Genomic DNA, 23,639 nt, shown 5'->3' with positions numbered 1-23,639 from the left:
AAGGTATCATGGTAGACGTAGTAAAAATGATTAATTTGAAAGATGGTTTCTATGGTCGTTTTTGTAAGAGATCCAGGAAACCCATTTTAAAGGTGCTTTGGTCATAAAATGCATTTTAAAAAAGTGGTGCTTTGATAATGAAAAGGTCAATAATTATGTCATACTCTATTGTTCAACATAAAACCACAAATCAAAACAAGGAAGCAAAAGTTTCTGAAAAATATCGGCCTTTATTTTAAGTAAACAATGGTGTGTTTGATTCAATGTTTTTTTTATGTCAGGTAATAAAGAAGACAATTGCAGCCTATCAGGTTCATAAATACCACCTCAACAGTATATAAATATCTTACTCTCTACTTTCATATTTGAACATTCAGTTAACAGCATTTTAAAAACAGCTACTGGAGACAAAAATCATATTTTCAGGTCGCATACAATTCACAGTAGCAACATCAGGTGGACACACACACACACACACACACACACACACACACACACACACACACACACACACTTTCATTCCCTAGGAAACATACACATAAGTATGTGAAAAATATCAGAACAGAAATAAAACAGCTACAGAATCCAAAAGCTTTATGAAAGGTATATTTACAAATAGCCTGAACATATTACTAATACCCAATGCCACAATTTACATTTTCTTCCAAGCTATACCCAGAGGTTCCAACAAATCTCATATTTTTCAAACTCGTACTGTAGATCGTACTGTAATCATTAAATACAATGCTCATAATTTGATTGGGAAACAATACATATTAACACAAACTAAATGAACAATGTTTTTTGAACATTTTAAAAACTTAATACAAATGTGATGCATTGTACATAGAAATAACATAACAGCACAACTAAATACTAAGAAATTTCAGGGAGATATTACATTTACAAATGGCCTTGCATGAATTTTATACATGAACATCATAAAACTGACCAGAGCAAACTGTTAAAAAATAAGTGTATGATATTCTTATTATCAGACTATTCTTTTGGAGAGATTCACTGATTTTCTATGGCATCTATTCCTTCTGTTTGGCCAAGTAGACACATTTTTTATTTTTTATTTTTTTAAAGCAAAAGAAAAGTCAAATATCCTACTGACTACCTGATCACAATACTGCAAAATTAGAGCATTACTGTATAAGTAGTACAGTTGGTTTGATTTACATCCAGAAGAAAATGTCAAGATTCCATTTCATCTCCGTCAAAGACTGGAGGCTCAAAACTGATCACCACCTCATATGTTTGACCTGTGCAGGAACAGAATACAAAAAATTAAGGATGTGACTGCAACATACATTAAATCTGGCTCATCCTGAATAATGTCTTTAACAAAACAGAACCAGCATGGCCCCTTTACGTTTTCAGAACAGGGTTATTTTCGATAACTAAAACTAAAACGATGGATGGATGGATGGATGGATGGATAAAAAAAAACTTTAAACAAAAAGTTTAAGCACTAAAATTACAAACTGGAAATTAATAAAAACTAAAACTGAACAAACTACAACAAAAATAAAATATTAATATTTTAAAATGAAAACTAATAACAAAATTAATGACAAAAGCACAGAACAAAACAAAAAGACTAAAAAATAAAAGCTAATTCAAAGAGTAATAATACATAAATATAGTGTAATAATATAATGGTATATAAATAATACTAAAATAAGGCTAGTTCATGGTCACCTAAATGTCTTAAGCCAGTCTAATTCAGTGTTGCAAGTGAGCAAAAATGCGAAAATAGCTTAAAGCGCTTTTAACTTGTACTAACTGGCATTTTCCACAAAAACACACCAAAAACTCTTCACTTGACTTACGTTTCCACTCTTCAATATCAAGCTCTTGGCTCTCAAAACTCTGGTCGAAAGGCTCTGCCTCAGGTTCATCATCTGGGTCATGGTACTGGGCAAAGTACGTATGCGCCAGAGCCTCCGCTGCTGTGATGCGCTTATCTGTGTCCAAAACTAGCATCTTCTCCAGAAGGTCCACAGCTAAAAACACAAACAATTAAATAGTTGATCAAAATTAAATAATGGCAACATATTTTCTATAAATTTGTTCAAATTGTCCATCAACAAAGATCAACAAAAGAACAGGGAATTATTTTATTGTCTTTTTTATTTCCTAAACAATGTGTACTTGACAATAATATACTAAATAAACTGCAATTTCATATACACTACCATTTAAACGTTTGAGGTCACGAAGTTCTTTTTTTTGTTTTTGAAAGAAATTAATACTTTTATTCAGAAAGGATGCATTAAACTGATCAAAAGTGACAGTGAAGACTTGTAAAATGTAACAATTTACAAAAGCGAAATGTTACAAAAGCTGGGTGATTACAGTGTGACAGGTTTATATCACCTTAGAAAAGATTTCCATTTCAAATAAATGCTATTCTATTGTTCAGCTTTCTATTCAAAGAATATCTTATAAAAAAAATACACACAAAATTTGAAACATCTGCTTTTTAACATAATAAGAAATGTTTCTTGAGCACCAAATCATCATATTAAAATGATTTCTGAAGGATCATGTGACGTTAAGGACCGGAGTAATCACGCTTAAACATTTTGCCATCACAGGAATAAATTTCTTTTTTTTTTTTTTATTAAAATAGTTAAATTACTGTTTTTAATATATTGATCAAATAAATGCATCCTTAATGAGCTTATATATATATGATTTTTTTATTTTATTTTTTATCTTACCAGCCCCAAACTTTTGAACAGAAGGGTACGCACAAATCATTTCGATGTCTAAACATGCCTCTCTTACCTTGTGGATTAGCCCCAATAAACACATCAGCAAAATTCCTCTTGGGCATCTGAGGAAGTGAGTTGATATACGTACGAGCCTGTGGAAAGAAACAGGTCAACCGTGAGCAGAGGTAATAAAATCATGTTTATTATAATAATATTAGTAATTCTTGACTCGGTCCCCATGACAACTGCTTGTGTTTTGCACATAGATTGCTAACCCTGTGAATCATAACATTGTGGTGTTAGTATGCAGTGCCATTTAAATAATGCAGCAAACAAACAGCTTCAGAATGCAGAGAGGTCTGTGCTGGTGATGACAGACAGTGATTTCAGCTCGCATAGATCAGTGAATAACTGCATGATGCTTCAGCGGCAAGCTGTCACTCAAAGAGAAAGTGGAGAAGACAAAGGAACTCTGTTGGGTGTAAACCGTTGCTTTACTTCACTATTACCTATCCTTAGATTCTCCATATGAAATAACATTTTGACCTGACCTGAAAATGTTCTAATGAATATTACAACTTGATTGGCCGAGTGAATATTTAGTCCAACAGCACTGGGACGTTTTGTTGTTTGTATCCCTCAGCTTGTCTGCGTTTCTGATGTTTAGGAACATAGAATGTAGCGTTGTAAGTGGAGTAACAGTATTTTCTTCAGGAACACTCGGACCAGGGTTTCTCTCCCCAGTGAGTGGGAAGAAAGAAAATAGACAACCCAGAGTGGAGTGATTACATAACGCATGACTGTGTTTAACATTACTTGGGCCGTACAACATCACTCTTAAATGTGTGATATTGCTTTTTATATGCTAATAAACCTTTTTTTAAATCTACTAAATGTAAGACATCATAAGGCCTGCTAATTAAAGGGCATGATGGGTATTCTGCAAACAGGGGGCTGGGCCACAGTGAGCTCACCTCATGGCTAGGCATCCTGCTTATTAGAGAGGCAGGTGGAGTTCCTGTAAGTCGCATTATCTGTTGAAGCTGGTTTATATCTTTGTAGGCCAGGTCAAGGAGATCACAGTCCACAAATTTAGTGTAATGCATATCTATCAAAAATGATCTGGACATTATATTGTGGTTCTCCACTACTCTAGGGAAAAGGACAGGATAAAAAGAAAGAGAGAGGAAAAGTTTGGCATGCAAATTGCATTCATTTACAGCAGAGAAGAAACGTCATGCATTAGATAGCAAGAGAGCTTGATAAGCGTATTAGAATCTGCTCAGAAATACAGCTGCCATTAGAAGATCTGGAAGACAAAAATCAGGCTTGTTAATTTCAGTTTAGATGTCAAGATTCAGTCCCAAACAGAAGCTCAGATCAGTCTTTCATCTAAAAGTGAAGTCAATGTTAAGCAGGAGAGCACTGGAAAAATACCCTTTTTTATTAGCAGTGTCAAAACTCAACACACATTCCTTGTTAGAAAATCCAGCTTCGACTGGTCCAAGCAGATCATTAGCTGGTCAACCAGCCAACGTGTTCCAAAAACTAGCGTGATCAATTTAAGATAGTATGACCATCTGGTAACTAGTTTTGGAGCTGGTCCAAGATGGTCCCCCAGCTAAAATTTTTGGTCTTTTTTTTTTTTGAAAGACATTAGCATATTTGTTCAGCAAGGATTCATTAAATTGAACACAAGTGACAGTAAATATATTAATAGTACTCCAAAAATGTATTTAAAACAAAGTTATTTTTAACTTTGAGAACTTTTTAACAAAGAATCCTGTTAAAAATATTAAGCAGCACAACAGTTTTCAACTGTGAAAATAAGAAATATTTTTTGTGCACCAAATCAGCATATTAGAATGATTTCTGAAGGATCAAGTGACACTGAAGACTGGAATAATGGCTGCTAAAAAATAAACTTTTCCAAAGGAATAAATACAATTTTTTAAATATATTTCAATAGAAAAGTTATTTTAAATTGTAATAATACTTCACAATCTCACTGTATTTTGTTCAAACAAATTCAGCCTTGGTGAGCATAAGAAACTTACATTTAAAAATTGTACCGACCCCAAACTTTTGACCATTAGTGTATGTCCAGCCAAGACATAAAAAAAAAGCTGTTTCAAAACACAGCTGCCAGCTTAATGTGGATTTTCCACTTTGAAAATCAACACACACAGACGTTTTTAGCAAGTGCACTCTCCCTAAATATATTAAACTCACAGACTCCGATGATATTTTCATTAACAGCTCAGGTCCTGGAGTTCCAACCAGAAGCATAATAAGCTTCAACTGATCGATGTCTAGTAAAACAAGATGAAGGAAAACTAGTGTGGCTCAACAAGGAACACGCCACAAAGAAGGAAACGCTCATTTCGGTTTCATGTGTACTTAAAGAACAGGAAAGCAAAGAAGCTTTGGTCACATCTGTGGAAAGACGAGCAAGCTAGTAAAAATAGCACAGGTTGAATATTTTCAGCTAGCCCAGCAAAAGCATGACAGAAGTAGCCGCACAGGTGTGCACTGCCTGTAAGAGGGGGGAAATATTTGGCAAGTATTTCTGTTCCATAGGGTGTGGAGCCAGAAGCATTAAGAGTGGCAGCCGTTCAAGATACAGAGTGTCAAATATGCAAAGCCAGGGGGGAAACATGCTGAAAGTGCAGAAATGTGAACAACATTTGTCATTGGAAATAAAAAATGAGAGTAAAATGAGAGCGAGAAAGAGAGAGGCATGTCATTTCCTGCAGGGAGTTTATTGCATTCTCATAATGATGGATCATATATCCTTCAAATCACTGTTGCGTCTTGGGGCACAGCTTGAAAACAGAGCTTAAGTGAAAGGGACAAAAGGTCAGTGTAAGACAGGAGAGGCAGACAGATCTGCAGACACACTGCAAGGGACAGGGATATAGAGAACGAGAGAGAGAAAATAAGATTGTAAAGTGGTGTTAAAAAACATGTATCCAAAATTTATTCACATTTAAATCAGTATGAGAGCAAAATACGCTCTTAAAAAAACACTAAATCAGGGTATTTCTGGCTTTGAGCCGTGGTGCAATTTACAGAGAGCGTTCTGCAGGTCAGTGAGGGGTAAACGAGAGGAAAAGGATACGGTCTGTGCCAGGGAACAGAGTCCTGCCCGTCAACAGCTCAGCCATGATGCAGCCCACTGACCAAATGTCCACTGAAACGAAATCAAGAAACAACATTAGTGGAGAGGCAGCAAGCACATGTTCCCACTCTTGCATCCTGACCTAGCTCTCTTGTCACAGAGGGCTGAAAAATAGCATAGATCAACTGCCACAATCTTCAAAAGACATTTCAGTACTGGTTTGTTAGCATGGGTCAGTTAGCTTGTTCTGGGAGTAGTCTACATTAGTGTTCAAAAGTTTGGGGTCAGAACAATTTTTTTTTGTTGTTGAAGAAATTAACACACTATTCAGCAACACTCTTAAAAGTGTAAAATTGTGATTTTGCAGTGATGCCATAGAAGAACCTTTTTTTCTTAATATGAAGAACAACATTTAAAAAATCTAAAGAAACTTGTTCCACTGTCAAGAACCTTTTGTGCAAAGGAAAGTTTTATGGATTTTAATGCCAATGCACTTGCATTTGGCAATAAAGAACCTTTATTTTTAAGAATGAAGGATGCATTAACTGATCAAAAGTGTCAGACATTTACTTTTTTTTTTTCTATATTTATTTTTCAAATAAATGCTGTTCTTTTGAACGTTCAATTCACCAAAGAATCCTGAAAGAAATGTATCACGGTTTCCACAAAAATATTAAAGGGGACATATCATGAAAACTTTTTCCGTGTTTAAGTGCTATAATCGGGTCCCCGGTGGATCTACCAACCCAGAAAACGTGAAAAGTGACAACCCAGTAACTTTGTTTTGATAAGCCTTTCTCTGCAAGCATGTCAAAAAATAAGCCAATCAGATTTCGCTCCCCTTCTGACGTAGGAAGGAGATCTTATTATAATATTACCGCCCCTTAATCTGCATGTTTCCACCCACAGCGCCGCCATTTGGTTTTCGCAAACAACAACAGTGTAACCAGTTCTAACGCAATGGCAAAAGTTCGAGCAAAGCATGCAAACTGTTCTGTCGTTGGCTGCAAAGAACACTACCAAAAAATGTGTAAAACTTGTGTAACTCCACAACAACTACATAAATGTATCCACTAACCATTCAGAAACGTCCAGGTGCAGTCTAAAAGTTGCAACCTCTTCCTGAGTCTCTCCGTAAGGCTGTGCTACGCTACTGGTTATCTCTGAAATTTTGGATGAGTGAAATTTGCGCGTTTTGTTATTGCCGGAGAGTATCCGAAGCTTGTGTAAAGGATCGGCCGTCTTCTGAATGGGGACACACAAAAATGGAGCGTTTTTGCCCACACCCAAAAAGGGGCAAATTTGACAAGCTATAATAAATGATCTGGGGGTTATTATGAGCTGAAATTTTAGATTCATATTACATCTTGTGAAAATGGGCATAATATGTCACCTTTAAGCAGTTACTGTTTTCAACATTGATAATAATAAGTAATGTTTCTTGAGCACTAAATCAGCATATTAGAACGATTTATTAGAAGGATCATGTGACACTGAAGGCTGGAGTAAATCAGCTTTGCCATCACAGGTATAAATTACACTTATATGAAATTGAAAACTGCTATATTTTGTGAAATATTATTAAAAAAAAATAAGTTTTACTGTATTTTGATCAAATGAATACAGCCTTGGTGAGCCGCCTTTTAAAAACATAAAAAAAAAATTCCACCTTTTGAACGGTAGAGTACACCATCTGGTTCTAAAAAGCATGGGTGTAGTTGTGTTACCTGTCATGTTGTAGTGCATCCAGTTGAGCATGATCTCTGGGGCGCGGTACCACCTTGTGGCAACATATCCTGTCATCTCATCATCTGTGTGTCGAGCCAGACCAAAGTCAAGGATCTGAGATACAAAAAGAAAATACATCCTGTTAATAACAATTAAAGTTTTACAAGCAAATGTATACCAACAATGAAAAAAAATATGACAGACTAACCTTAAGTTCACAGTCTTCATTTACTGCCAGATTACTGGGTTTCAAGTCCTGGTAAACAATTATTGGATATTAGTTCACTGTCTCCTTATACCATTTAACAACCATTTTAAATGAATATTTGCAGCTATTTATGAATTAAATTTACTGATGTGACATCTTTTAGCATTTCAATTCAACTTGTTGCTCAGTTCATACAAACAAAAAATGCCTATTTTTATTAAAACAATATGACTTCATAAAATTGAATACTGAATAATAAAATAATTGAATATAATTGAATTAAAAACAAAAGTTATTTGAGCTGTAAAGATGTCAAAATCTTTCAATTTAGGCTACTTTTCTAAGTAAATAAACTTCATATTACCGATGTAACTGCACAATTTCCTGCCAGGCTTGTAATTGCAACAAAAAAAATTAATTCTTTATTACTAAAGTAGGAACGAGTCATAATTATTTTCTGTGGTAATCGACAGCATGGAAAAGATGCTGTACACAGATATCAAGCTGAAAATAACACAGACTATTTCTTTAAGTCTAATTTATAGCAATTGTCTAAAATTGTCTTTACACAAAAGCAGGCCTGAGCATGTAACATGGTTATGCCAGGGAGAATTGGCTCCATGGGGCAACATACACTTAATTTTTTGAATGAAAATAGCCCTCAGGCCTTTTCTCATATACCCAAGTGAGCACTTACCCTGTGAATTATGTCAGCTGAATGGATGTACTGGTAAAATTCAAAGAAATAGAGAGAGAAAAAATATATGTGAGATAATAAAATTCCAGCTGTAAGGTTTACTCTAAAAAATAGGTCAAATAAATGTCTAGATACTATTTCAAACATTGTGCTAGACATAATACTTTTCTGTTCATTGTTATTTTTATTTCATTTACATCAGCTTTAAGAGCTGAGATTCCGGTTTGTATTCGTTACGTGATGGAAAAGTGCAGTTTCACCTTAAGCCCTCGCAGGATCTGGTAAATAAGGAACTGAACATGATCATCGGTCAGCTTCTGACACTTCACAATATTATTTAGGTCAGCGCCCATAAGATGAGTCACCAGGTACCTGCAAATCAGAACACAAGTAGAATGTTATTCACCTTCCAACTGTATTTAACGTGGTATAAGGAGTGACTGCACAACTTGAAATGTAGGGAACATTTGAACAACTACTGTCAACATCAGTTGTCCTGTAAATATACTGGGGTAGCTGCTTGCACATATTTTAAGGTTTACTGTTGTGATGGTGAGAGAGGAAACAGGAAACTACAGAGAAATATAAACTAAGGTTGTGCTGATACAATCATATATCAGTAATATTTCACAATAGTTTTTTCCTTATGTTAGTGAATTAATAAATCTTGACTTTATTTTTGGGCATTCATAGAATCTTCAACAGGTCAATAATGCAACAACCACTAGGCAGAGTTTAATATATTTTAAAATGTATTTATTCCTCCTATTTAAATAAATGCTTTTTCTTTTGAACTTTCTATTCATCAAATAGATTATTCTACTTTTTTATTCTATGAAAGAAAAAAATTGTTTCCACAAAACTATTAAGCAGCACAACTGTTTTCTATATCATTGTTATTACTTTATTTTTAATTGAATAAATGCAGCCTGGCATTAAAAAAAAAAAGCTTACCAACCATAAACTTTTGAACAGTGGTATATATAAAATTATAAATAATACACATTTTTACTAAAGAAGGACTGTCATTCTCAAGAGGTCACATAAAAGTAGGATGTTATGGTTAAATCAAAGATGTTAAACTGAATTGTATTGAACATTGAACCTGACTGGCCTCTCACAGTATATTCAGGCACACTGACATCAGATTTTATTACAGTCTTCAACCTATCAAACAAACACCTCACGATAACCCACAGCAGAGTCTACATAAGCACTGACTCTTAGCAAGAGGGTGGAGCTACAGGTCAAACAGAGCTACTGCGATACAACACACAGCAGAGCTTAAAATAAGCCATACTTAATCCCAGAAACACTCTCCACCCAATAGACATATTCAGCATTAGAGATAAATCAACAAATACATCCCACCCCCACAAAGATTTAGGGGGAAAAACACAGAGTCGAGAGAATAAACAAATGTAAATCACTTCGACACACACAGAAAATGAAAAGCTAAAGCAAACTGATTCAGACACCAAAAACACATGCATTTACACACGGTCAACTGAGAATTTATATATTTATTGGAAGAGCCTGGAGCTCTGGAGTTAAGTTGCCACACAATCATTTCTGCTAGTTTTGGTAGTGGAAGGATTGCGGATGCTCTTCATATATCAGTGTGCGTCAGGTCTATTTTTGGCAGCAGAATTGATGTTAAGTCACAGCAGCATCTGCTTTTACAACCTGGCTGTATCCTTAGCATTCCCTACAAACCTACGGCTGTTAAGCTGGAGCCAGGCAGCACAAAAAGCTCTGTCTCTGTGGAAACCCAAAGCTCCATAAAACCATGAGAGCCTGAAAACATGCTTATAATAACCTAACAAAGAGCACAAGATAAATAATGTATTATTCTGTTTAGTGTATGAGATATTAGGACTAAACACACAGGAGTGATTGTAATAAAGCCATAATAAAGAACGTGTCACAACGCATTATATGAAAAAAATGACTTTGATCACTCTAATTATAATCAACAGTTGTACAGGAAGCATCTGATAGAGTGTGCCATTTTACACCTTCAGTGGTGGACTCGTTGCTCTATTTTTGACATGCTGTAGCCACTTCATTTTGCCCACCCATCTGCTTTATGTTTGACAGAAGTCTCTTATGCTCGCCAAGGCTGAATTTATTTGATAAAAAATGCAGTGAAAACAGTAGTACTGTGAAATATTATTACAATTTCAAAGAAAAGTTGTCTGTTTTAATATATTTGAAAATGTAATTTCATCCCGCGATGGCAAAGCTGAACTTCAGCATCATTACTCCAGTCTTCAGTCTCACATGATCCTTCAGAAATAATTCTAAAATGCTGATTTCCTGCTCAAGAAACATTTCTTATTATTATCAAAGTTGAAAACAGCTGTGCCGCTTAACATTTTTAAGAAAACCATGCTACTTTTTTCCGGATTCTTTCAGGTTTCTGAACAGAAAGGATTCTAAAAAGAACAGCATTCATTTGAAATAGACATCTTTTTTAACATTATAAATGTCTTCTGTACTGTCAATTTAATTTTATATACATATATCTTGAACATTTGTGTGGCCTGTGGTGCCCTCATCCTCTGAGCTAGCTCACAAGACTATTTTCTCTAGTTTAATTAACACTTACATGAAGTACAGTCTTATTCAAAACTAAAGAAGAAAAAAATGATTTTAATCAAACCAGTGAATATTATCTCAGAGGAAGAAATTGTCTGACTTACACATCATTAAACTCCTCCAGGGAGGTGGCAGGTGTGAAAACATCCAGCAGGCCGATCACCTAAAAGCACAAAGTGCAAAGAATACAAATCAGGATCATTTATGCCAGTGATGTGCCAGCAGCCATATCACCCTGTAGCCCAAGACTGGTTGCCCACTGAAGCTAAGGAGGGTTGAGCCTGGTTAGTACCTGGATGGGAGATATCCTGGGAAAACCAGGTTGCTGCTGGAAGAGGTGTTAGTGAGGCCAGCAGGGGGCGCTCACCCTGTAGTCTGTGTGGGTCCTAACACCCCAGTATAGTGACAGGGACACTATACTGTCAAAAGAGCACCGTCCTTCAGATGAGACATTAAACCGATGTCCTCTGTGGTCATTAAAAATCCCATGCCACTTCTCGTAAAGAGTAGGGGTCTAACCCCGGTGCCCTGGCCACATTCTACCAATTGGCCCTTGCCAATCATGGCCTCCTAATAATCCCCATCCACTGAAATGGCTCTATCACTCTCTCTCCTCTCCAACTATAGCTGGTGTGTGGTGAGCATACCGGCGCCGTTGTACTGTGGCTGTCGTCGCATCATCCAAGTGGATGCTGCACACTGGTGGTGGTTTGAGGAGAGATCCCTGATATAATTGTAAAGCGCTTTGGGTGTACAGTAGTACATATGAAAGGGCTATTTAAATGCCTCATTCACTCATTCATTTAGAACTGCATGTACAGTATTGCATTAAGATTTTATTGCATAACCTGACAGGGAAATCTAGAATTACCAGAGGAAGTTCTAGAATTCCCCATCAGACAGAATACCCCAAATCAAATTAAGATAAGAACAATACTTGCTTGATAGAGAAAACGATTTTTTTTTCAGTGAGAAAATAAAAACGGTGTTCCAGAGTGGGCGATATGACCAAAAACTTATATCATTCTTGTCACCAAATTCAATATCACAAAAAGCTAATACTAGCCTAACTAAGTAAAAATGAACCTCTCAACAGGTATATTAGGCTGCTGTCACTTTAACGAATGTGTGGATCTGTCAATTAACCCTCAGTGGTTGGCCCTTTACCACTGCAGTGGTATAAAATTGCCACAGTCATAGCCCTAATTTTGTTGCAATTTAATAAGTTTTTAGTTTAATTAAAATTGTAAGTTTTCTTTGGGGGGCAACAAAGGGATGCACCCTACACAAGGAGGGCCTCAGGCTGAAAACGTTTGAGAACGTTTTGTCCGAATTTTTAGTACGGTGGTTATTTGCTGCAGTCTATTTAAAAATATTTGATTAATTTGAATTAATAACTTAAAAAAGGATTTGAAAAAATATTCAAAGACTCACTCATTGTGACTTCACTTGTTTCATTACTGAAGGAATCAGCATTTTTGAATGAATCTCTTTAATGAACGATTCAGTGACAAGTCTATTTTTTAACTTGTCGCCACCTACTGGTGTGACGATTTAATTGATACAATCTTTATTTGAAGCAAGCTAGTTTCTAAATGTGATTTACTCCATTTTGTTCGCAAACCACAGACAGTAGTGTTTATATCCGAACTATAAACTTTTATCCCAGTACTTCTGTGATCAAATTGAAATAATTATACTGTGTGGTTGAAAAGACTTTGTGAAGCTGTTTCATACGTATGACAACTGCTCTCTCTGGCTCAGCGGAAGATCTGAATGCTCGCTGTGATTGTACTAGTCATAGACATCTAGACTAATCGTTGTCATTCAGGAAAAAGATTGTCTGGGTATTTGAATCGAGATTGTGATCTTTTAACGATTAATCATGCAGCTCTACTCCAAACAAATATATGTCTGCAGAAAAAAAAAAACTGGAAAAACTGGTTTGGAACAAAATGAGGGTGAGTAAATAATGACAAAATTTTTAATATTGGGATGAACTAAGCCTTTAACCATTAGGATTACCGTTACTCTGCATATTGGCCATGTCAGTTTGATAACACCAGGGATCCAAACTCACATTCTCATGTTTCATATGCTTGAGTAGCCGCAATTCCCTGTAGGTCCGCTTGGCATGGATGATGGACTGAAATGGCCTTGACAGTTTCTTCACGGCGACCTTCAATCCTGACTTTTCATCATATGCAGAGCTGAGAAAAACAGAAGGACATTATTCAAGCATGCCGTCACACTTTGTTGCACAACTGAAATGCCAACATGCTACAACAGGACCGAAGTTAAAGACGGTTAAAAGTAAGAGTCAGCATTGAATTAACTTGCCATACATTTTAGACTAAAACAAAAGCTGGTCAAACTCTCACTTCCTTATGTAAGAAACCACAGACGTTTACAGACAGAACTAAATGGTAAAACGTACCTATTGCAACCAATCATAAAATACCTTTAAAAGGACAAACAACCTTTCAAGACACAAAGGATATTTTATAGGCACAACTTGACAGAGACCTGATTGATCTTATCAAAGAAAATCTCTTGGCTCCGCTTTTTCGAATACACAGGCTGAGAGATGAGCCTGGCACTTCAAACACAGTGCAATCTGTTCATCAGATATTCAATTACACAGACACAATAAGAGGGCCCATGAAACATAATCTAGATAGCACGGTTGCTTAGCATCGCAATTTCTAAGTCACTTGGGTGCATAAACAACCTGTCTACACTGAGGAGGAGTAATTTAAAAAATGAGCCTGGCCTTCAAACACCTGTTTAAGAGACAGAGACCTTTCTGAAAATCATTTGCAAACATTAAAGAGTGAGGTACTAACACTTGTTTTGAGTTTAAGGAAGAAACAAAAACTCTTTAGATGTGCACAAATATGACTAGATAAAAGATCGCATTTCCTCAGTAAAACATTCTGTCATAATCAGCATGTTTCTGATCACAACGATTTAAGATGAGCATTTTTTTGCAAAGTAAAAAAAACTCTCTAATTCCACATTAATATGCAAAGACAACTACAAGTAAACTATTTTTATGTTGATTTTCCTAAAAACAGTGTGTCGGTTTCAAAACACTGCGTTGCTTGTTTGAGCACCTGTGGCCTGTTGCACAAAGCCGGTTTCACTTTCTACCCAAGTAAGTTCAAGATTAGTTTGAGCAAACTCTGGTTTTTCAGGCTCAAGGAGGTGGGTTGGTTTTTAGCGGGTTTCATTGTTATGGTAACTTGCGCTACATGGCTAACCTGCTCCAGAGCAGGTTTTATTCTGGATTAGTGGTTAGTGATTGCAGACCAAAACTCGAGCAATCAGCTGTGAGTAAAGATGCAATGAAGCCACTCCACCTGTATCTCTCACTCCAAATTAAAGCAGTTTATAGTGAAAACATTTTAGAAACAAAGTTGCTCATCTTTTGCTGCTAATTATTTATTATATTTATATTATATGAATTATAATCAAGTATATTCATATAACTATATTAATTGACAATATTAAACTTTGCTTTTAACTTAAAATAAATATAATGCATGCATTATACAAAGCTTTAAAACAGATTAAACTATTTGTTTGATTCACATGTATTGATAGTCAGCTTTTTTCTTTCCGCTGCCTTCTCAAACTTTCGCTGCAGCAGCAGTGTTATTTCCTGCCATGTAAATGCATTTAATTTCATGATATTTTTGTCATAATGATCTCTTAATCTTCAGCAGAGAAGTGAATTGCGCGGCTCTCTCGCGAGAGGTGAATCAAACTGACGCTCTCCATGTTCCGTGTGATTGGCTATTAGTTGCACCACGTAACACACTTTCAGGTGCACGCGCTTCAGAGTTAATCGCAAACTCTGGATTAAACCTGAGTTGACAGAGAATGTTTATACCAAGCTTTGTGAGACTGCTGAACCTGATCTAACAGGTTGGATTTATATGGATTTGTCAACTGCAAACCTACTCTGAAAAGAGTTTGTTCAACAAGCTTCATGCAACAGGCCTCTGGCACCACAACTTTGTCTCTACCAATAGCCCAATCAATTAATTGCAATGTGTTTGGGAAACCTGTTGGAAAACAATAATTTTGTTTAATTCCATTTGTTGGCACTAGTGATGCAGACATAAAGTTTAGCCTTAAGGGATAGTTCACCCAAAAAAGAAAATGATGCCATTATTTACTTACTCTCAAGTTGTTCTAAACCTCTATCTTCTGTTGAACACAAAAGAAGATATTTAGAAGAATGTGGGTAACCAAACAGCTGCTGGTCCCCATTGACTTCCATAGTATAGAAGAAAAGTAAAAAAAAAAAAAGTAAAACAGAAACACTATGGAAGTCAATGGAGACCAGAAACTGTTTGGTTACCCACATTCTTCAAAATATCTACTTTTATGTTCAGCACAAGACATAAATTCATACAGGTTTAGACCAACATGAGGGTGAATAAATAATGACAGAATTTTCATTTCTGGGTGAACTATCCCTTTAAAGGTGTAGGTTTTTGTTTAGCTCACTCTTATGCATCTCAATAATACGTTTTGGACTTTATAATGAGGCCAAAGCTGTTTATGCATATTTTGTTTTTGTTTCTATTCGTTTTTCAGTCGATTGCATGACTTGTTAGTCATGTGATGTCAACATGCTCTACGTAGCATTCAGACTGCATAAATCGGCTTATTTGCGTGTAAATTTAATTTTAATGATATTTCTCAAAAGTGAATTAGTGAATCATAAATGAAGCTGTGTCAGGAAACATCAGCACAGAACCACCGTTCAACGAACTTCCTAATCGCAACTAAACAAACCAAATAGCAATATTTAGATGAATCAATCGCGAGATTAAGATAATAACATACAAGCCCTATGAGGTTTTCTTCACCTCATCCTGGGTGTTACTACAAGAAAACGAGAAAATTAAGTGCCATGAATCACCTACAACATACACGCAGCTCTGACTCATCGGTTCCGTTTCAAAGCCTATCGAGTTACGTTACCTAACTTGCAAGGTACCCAAAAGCGGCAGCTCCCTTGGTTAAGACAGACTAGTCGTGGGGTGACCTCATTCTGGACAGACCCCACCAGATGTCCTCATTAAGACCACCCTACACTAAATAGGGCGAATAAAGAAAAACGTGGTTCTATATCATAAACAATGACTACAGTTTACCAGATAAACAACTCTGCAGTTTACCGAGTTCATCTCTTCGACTTGCAACCATTTTAACGTACCATGTGCACGTTTGCCCGTCCACCGCAAAGCTTCACTTTGAAACTGAAGTGGCATGCGTGTGTGCACGCGAGGTGGCATTTGCAACATACGAGACTTTAAATGTTTATAAAGCGTATTCACCCAAGTTAGTACAATTTGCAACACTACAAGAACTTTAAACCCGCTTTTTATAACTAGCAATCCCTCTAGCATAACAAACCGCGGACTTTGGTCTTATTAGCAAGTTTGCTAACGCAGAGCAATGCTGTACGGGCCCGTAAGAATGAATGGGACACATCGTTCCGCCATAGAAACAACAGATACATATTTACCAAACAGTTCCGTATGCACCGGAGCCGACAGGAGACAAGTTCTGATATCGCAAAGGGACCTCCCATATCGTCTTGTTGACCTCCTGTCGATAGAAAGTGGGTCTTTCTTTCTGCGACATGCCTGCAGAACGAGCACCCGAGGAGACTTGAGACTTCTGCTTTCCCTGGCTTGCCTGTTTGTGATTCGAGGTGGTTGAATTTTCCTGCAACAATCAAAAATGGAAAGTAACCAACCGATAAAGTCGACCGTGCACGCGGATACCGCCCCGGTGTGTTTAGTTCATTCCAGCGGCTCCAAATGCTCTTGGAATGTGACTGTTCGGAAGTTGCTCGGTTCCGGGGTCACGGTGGTTTCGAGCACTATCCCGTCTGCCTCTCTCTCCCTGCTGCTACAAATGAAAGTCGCAGTAGAAAAGCAAACCGAGTTCCCAAGCGCGCCCCCTGCAACACATTCACACGTATACAGGAGGTTGTTGACCTAGCATACTACAATGTAGAACACAAACTAAAAGAGACATGGAAATGTTTAATGCAAATATCTGAATACGATATGATTCCCACACTAAAAAGCTTTAGGTGGTTTGAACTTTACAATGCTTACAATAACATCAGAGAGAACATACATATCAGAAGCTGGTGTAAGATATCAGTAAATACAGACCATATTGTTTTTTTATGGAATAATTCTTTTAATTTTACATTAAAACGTTCTACATTTTATTTATATCTTTCATTCACTCAATGTCACTTTACAAGGACAAAGAAAAAAACAATAAGAAAATTAATAATATAGAAACGTGATAGATATAAACAATTAAGAAAAGCAAACAATATAGTTACAGACTGCAGTAACGAGCCGAGAACAAAGATCATGAATTAACACTGCAGACTGAACCTAAAAGAACAATAACAAATTAAATCTAAGATGGATGTGATATTATGGAGATTTTACCACAGGGAATTTCATTACACTGAAATGCCTGTCATCCATGGAAGAGAGTCTGAAGCTTGGGACAGTGAGAAGACCAGAACTTAAAGACTTTATAGTGTTGACATTTATCCTGCATTTTTTTAAAGGAAATATTTGAATATAATTCTGTATGAAAAGTTATGCAGTCATGTGGTCTTGAGGGCTGGTAGGACACATGGTTCAGAGGTTTTATTTGCCATTGGCATCTGGGTTATAAAGGTCAGGCTATGTTTCTCGTCTGTAAACCTGTAAAGAAAACATTGTTTGACTTTAATTTTGAATAGGAACATTTAAAAAGACAAAAGAGCAGTATTATTCTTCACACACACACACACACAAAAAAAAAACATTTATACATTACAGTGCTGGACCCTTACCCTGCATCACAGCTAACCTGGATCTTCACTGAGGAAGATGATGATGATAGAGCAGGAGGATGGGCTGGTTTCCTGTCAGACGGTAAAGAAAAACAAGAAAAATATTTTTAATTGTAGAGACGACCATGAAAGCCACGTAGCACTGTGTTGTTGTCTGTCGCAACATATCCCAGGACACTTGAAATGATCGTGAAATGAGCATTTGGGACCCAGAACTGCCTCAAAAGGAACTTGTGAAATGCAAAGAAATCCAGGCCTGAGATCATTGAAATCTGAAATCAAGTTGCAATTACACTGGGTGACAGCATGGCAGTGCTAAAAAGCTAAAAGAACAATAATATATTTTTATTTAGTACTGTCATTTCAAGAAAATGTTTTCTAGCCTACAGAACATAATGCAATATCCAAATTATATTGAAGACATTGATCCAATAGACATTGAATTAACGTTTAAAAAATAAATAAATAAATAATCCACAAAGATTTTTTTATTAACCTAATGATTTCATTCATTTGAAGTTTTCAATTCTATACACAAAAAACTTTAAAGTATATATTATTTCTGAAGTACAATTTTACAATTATTATAACAAATTATAATTTGTAAAAAATATAAATCTATTTACCTTATTTTTCGTCCATTCAATTTAGCAAAAAGCAAACTGAGCAGTCTCTCTTTCTGTTCCCATGTTAGATCAGAAATATCCACTCTGGAGCTTTTCAAGTTGCTCCTGAAATGACACCAAAGCATTTTCATTGTCATCTTGATTAGAGATGCACCTGAAGAGTGGTTAGAAATTCTGCGCTAAAACTCTCACACCATTTGTCAGCCTCTTCCAGGTCAGCCTGGACATCATTTGTGCTGTGTGGGGCATTAGAGAAGGTCCGTATACGAGGGTACTCCAACCTTCCAGCCCGTGCCTCATTCATTCTCATGCGATAGGCCTTCAGAGCCTCCTGTCTATACATACAAGATCATCTTCAAATACGGGAATCACTTCCAAATGTGAAGATGAATCTTTAAAATCCCCTATTGAGAATATTTCAGAGCAGCATTTCGTTTTCACAACTTATGCTAACCTGTGGTGCTGTTGTTGTGTTCTTATTTCCTTCCTCACATGGTCAAGAGCTTTGTGAAAGAAGAGCTCGAGTTCTTTACGCTGCTCCATGATGCTTTGCGCCAGCTGTTTCACTTGGCCCAGCTCCTTCTCTCGAACAGCTAGAAGCATTTCCAACCTCTCAAGGTCTGTGCCGTTGGCCTGCGCGCTGACCATGGCACGCCGTTCCACCTCTTCTCTGTCCTGCTCAAACTCCCCAGACATGATGCCCAGAGCTTGCTCAAGTGTGACCAATTTAGCCCTTAGCTCAGAGGTCTCATTTTGTTGGGACTTTAACTGGGAATTGCCTTCCTTTCTCATCAGTTCATTCGTCTCCTGCAGAATCAATCAGTTGTAGAGTCAGCACTGGACATATGCAATGTGCTGAAAACAATGGCAAACATGAGCACATCTCTGCAAGCCAGCTTAGTTAAAATGTACTTCGGTTTTATTAAGCTTATGCTTTAATGAAATACTCAAGGCAAGACACTATCACAGTAAAAAAAAACATTGGGTTGTTTTTTTAACCTGGGTTACAAATATTGGGTCACTCACTATGTTGGGTTATTTTCCAAAAAAAAAAAATGTTGGGTCATTTTTTATTTGGGTTATTTTTTAACCCAACATTATTAAGTGAGTACATGGAAAACCATTGTATTTTTATGCACTAGTTAATTTGGAGATTTTGCTTCTATACTTACACTGTAAAAAGTGATCAACTGACTTATCTTAAAGTCCGCGTGAACCGGAAGTTGCAAACGACTTTTCTCCAGTGTTGTGACGTATTTCCCAGTGAAACGGAATATTGAACAGAGGGCAGGGTTTAACTCTAGCGCTCCTCCTCTCCATCTCTGCTCATAACAGACTAACAGTTTGAGGGGAGTGGTTAAGCGTTTCCCAAACCAAGCCGTCAAGTCTACGTCATCAGGGAAGGTCCTCCAATGCAGAGGGGAGGGGCATTTTCAGATTTTGATTAAAGATTACGAAGCCAAACATTTTTTTCGTGTGTATTGACTTGCATGGATGAATTGTTCACCACAAAACGATCAATTTAGGCAAACAAAGTAAGTATGGGCAATTTTGATTTCATGTGGACTTTAAAAAAAAATTAGGAAACCCATTGCCTTAAAATTATTAAGTAAATAAACTTCATGCTTAATTAAAAAAAAAAAGTAATGTGGAATTGTCAAGTTCACATAACTTATTTTTTTCAATTAAGCATTGTTTATTTACATCATAATTTTAAGGCAAGTGAACTGAACACTTTTTGTCAAAAACATCTCAAATATACAATTAAGTTTTTTTTATTATTATTACACTTTATCTGCATCCGTAGGTTTTAATTTCAATAGCCTACAGATCGTTTTCTCAAACGATTTTTTTCTCCTGCAGAGCCAGAAATCTCCACTTCAGTAGCACTTACATACACAAAACTTTCCAGTCTTACTCCTATCTATCCACCTTTTTCCTACGCCCCATGACGATTTATGGGAGTAACTTCCGTTAAACTGTAAAAAATATGCGAAAGGTTCGCTCTATGAACGCAATAATAAGCATTTTCTAAAACTGGGTACAATGACATGACATTATTCTACTCACCCTTCAACCATCGAACATTAAAAGGAAATTTAAAAGTGTAAAAGCATTAACAAATTACTACAACATACCATGAATGAATAACCCCAAAAGACTGATTATTTCCGCAGCAATACAGACGGGTTAAATATCACTGTTGTAATATATGTCTGTATTGTACATTGCCTTAATCAAAAATGTGCATTAACTGGAACATTGAGAGATAATATTTCAAAGTGTTTTCCATCATTTTGACAGATTTACCTGCTTTAGAAACATTCCAGTAAACACTGCTAATAGGGATTAGAAGTGAAAAGGGGAGACAATTACATTTTAAAAGCATCCGTGTGAAAACAAACCTGGAAAGAGACGTGAGGATTTGGGGAGAAAACAAGAGATTCTTAGTGCTTTGCAGTGAATTATTCATGGGATACATATCGTAAATGAAATCAGGAGAGACCACAAATGTGCAGTATACGTTGTCCTTTTCAACATGTGACTGGACTGAAAAGAGCTCTTCCTATAGGTATTCTTGTGATATCATGTCATATTAAAATACTAAGTGTAACGTTTTTATATAACACGTACGTATATAATAGAACATGAAGGAAATTTTACAGCTCATTCAGTCAAACTGACGGATAAGGACTATAGCACACCTTATTATTTTAATGATTTGTTTCAGTCTTTTTGCATCCGGAAGAGCCTTACGTAATCTAAAATGCAGAAGGCTCATTAGGGAAAAGGTGGATATTCTGAAGGTTTGTAAAGGGTTTGTTCATTTATAATTCACCTAATTATACACCATTTTATTCCTAATTGATGTAGTGGCCAATGTTTTCTTTCTGGCTGTTGCCAGTATTTTGTGATTTATGAAGTGATAAAAATAGATCCCTTCTGTAAAACCCTTTAACTCTGAAATGTTAACAGAATGAACCAAAAGTTTTAATGTGGCTTGGTCCAATGTTAAGATTCTATTCTAGAAAAGATCATTCGCATATTTAAACATTTCAGAAACGTGTAGGCTAATACAAAACAATTGTCCTAAAACACTATGATTAATCAACTGGGAAAGTATGGTGATATCTATTAGTGAACAGTTTACCCTAGTTAACATTTTTACATCTTGCCTTAAAATTCCTGATTTTCTGCTAGCATTATCACCTTCAAGAGAGCAAGGGAAGCATTCTTCTCTGTCAAGGCTACATTTATCCTTTTCAGTTCCGTTGCCTCTTTCACATGATAATTCATTGCCTCATTCAGTCGTACGTTCTCCTTCACCACAGTATGTGATGCTGTTCCGAGCTGCCTGTTGGGAGCCAAAACTGACAATTTGACTCATATACACCAGTAAACACAAATCATACACATGTGCTGGTCTTTTTTTTATATGCAGTCTTTAAACAGAATTTAGATAATGAGTAACTGATCCATTCACGCAATTAAAAGAAGAATGGCTGCTCACACAATAGCTTCATGATGCGCTTGCTCTGCAAGCTCAGCGATCTTCTGCTCTGCTTCCTTCTCAAGGTGAATCTGTATAAAAGAAGACATTGCTGACCGTTCTAGTGGCACAAGCATCTAAAACTCTATAACAAAAGGATTTCAAATCTGATGGTAAAAAAAATGCACTTTGCAACAATTTATGCAATACATTTCTATGCATTATCTCTACTGTCTTGTCTATGGATGGATGCTTTTTCTTACCTTTGCTGTGTAGAACTTGTACTCTGTTCTCGCCAGACTCTCTTGGTGTGCACGGTCAGCTATATAAATTTTTTCTCTCATCTAGAAGCACACGAAACACATAACATGTCTGGAGTTTTTATGCATTGCTTTCAATATGAAATGACAGTTTGTGTTGTGCAGTACACTGATCAGGTCTTCTTCCAGATTGGCCTTTATTTTGCGAAAATGCTTAATGGTTTTGAGCTCGCCCTGCATCCTCTGGAAGTCGCTTGACCTCTGCTTAAACCTTTCTTCTAACGCATCAATCTTCTGCATGTATTCAGCCACCTGCAACAGCCAGTCAATTGAAACAAATGAGGCTTGAATTTCAGAAAAAAAAGGGTAAGAACTGACACGTACATCACATAGACATCTATTTGATGTACGTGTTTACATCTGGAAGACGTATTTTTTAGAGTGTTTGCTCATCTGCAATACGTCGTTTCCTGTCAGATGTCAAATATGTTTAGAAGATGTCTTTGATTTAAAATGTATGTAAAACTGACATCTTAAAGACGTCTATCAGGTCAACCGCTAATTTGTGTGGAAAATAATAAACTCTTACCAAAAAGTCTTTCTCTTGTGCAGTTTTTGCTTTTTCTCTTTTCAGTTGCTCTTCTAATGCAGCAATCTTATATGGAAAATAGTGGGAAATGAACAGCACAGATGGATAAACGTATGCTCTTGTTTCTCAGCCATATGATGGATATGTAACATAAATACAGACAAACCGTTGCTGTTTTTTCACGATCTGTCCTTTTCAGGAAAGCAGTAACATCATCCGTGTCTTTTTTGGCTCTGTACTGCTGGTTCTCGAGCTCCTCGTTGGCTTTGGCGAGCGCGCGAGTAGCTTCGCGATATTCGACACGCGAAAATTCCGTGATATCAAACTTCGCCTCCCATAAAGTTGCGTTTGATTTGAACTTTTCGATTTCTGACTCCCTGTCGGCTTTAGACTCCTGCTTGCCTTCTTTCTTACCTTTTCTGTAAAGAACGTAAAGTAAAGAAAATGTAAGAAAAAGCTAATTGTATAAATCACCTGAAACGACATCGTTCATTCTCACCCTTTTCCTTTGCCCTTATTTGCTTTCTTTTTCGGCATCTTTCGGCTCCTCAGACGACTATCAAAATGACTTTGGACCTGCACTGGCTCATATTCATTCTGTTTACCGTTACTATAGAAACGGTCATCGGAGTCGCGTTAAATAAATTCGTTTTAATGGGTTTTAAAACCTAGGCACACGCGTTTTTATTTCTGTCCTTACT

General features: G+C 36.5%; 2 protein-coding genes across 3 annotated transcripts; both read right to left on the bottom strand.

Annotated features, from left to right (window-relative positions):
* Positions 1-213: 213 nt before the first annotated feature.
* mapk14a (mitogen-activated protein kinase 14a) lies at positions 214-17,162 on the bottom strand. 2 transcript variants are annotated; one of them, XM_081348268.1, is made up of 12 exons: positions 16,627-17,162; positions 13,162-13,291; positions 11,186-11,244; positions 8,741-8,852; positions 8,481-8,510; positions 7,784-7,831; positions 7,575-7,689; positions 5,848-5,919; positions 3,701-3,780; positions 2,800-2,878; positions 1,839-2,012; positions 214-1,268 (listed from the first exon to the last, which is right to left on the bottom strand). In XM_081348268.1, the coding sequence occupies exons 1-12, from the start codon at positions 16,743-16,745 to the stop codon at positions 1,201-1,203; spliced, it is 1,086 nt and encodes a 361-aa protein (XP_081204394.1). In that variant the 5' UTR covers positions 16,746-17,162; the 3' UTR covers positions 214-1,200. The 2 variants fall into 2 exon arrangements, with proteins under 2 accessions (XP_081204394.1, XP_081204393.1); XM_081348267.1 differs by lacking the exon at positions 3,701-3,780 and adding an exon at positions 4,959-5,038 and having other exon boundaries at positions 16,627-17,062.
* Positions 17,163-17,742: 580 nt separating this feature from the next.
* Positions 17,743-23,475, bottom strand: bbof1a (basal body orientation factor 1a; the record flags this gene model as incomplete). The annotated part of the gene is made up of 12 exons (XM_081348974.1): positions 17,743-17,842; positions 17,974-18,045; positions 18,600-18,704; positions 18,794-18,934; positions 19,054-19,406; positions 21,810-21,954; positions 22,111-22,181; positions 22,353-22,433; positions 22,518-22,661; positions 22,939-23,004; positions 23,105-23,357; positions 23,438-23,475. The coding sequence occupies 12 exons, from the start codon at positions 23,473-23,475 to the stop codon at positions 17,743-17,745; spliced, it is 1,569 nt and encodes a 522-aa protein (XP_081205100.1).
* Positions 23,476-23,639: the final 164 nt, after the last annotated feature.

Source organism: Scardinius erythrophthalmus (assembly GCF_964197995.2).
Source record: "Scardinius erythrophthalmus genome assembly, chromosome: 20".
Classification (NCBI taxonomy): domain Eukaryota; kingdom Metazoa; phylum Chordata; class Actinopteri; order Cypriniformes; family Leuciscidae; genus Scardinius; species Scardinius erythrophthalmus.
Note: the sequence above shows the minus strand (reverse complement) of the source record. Positions and strands in the feature narration are given on the sequence as shown.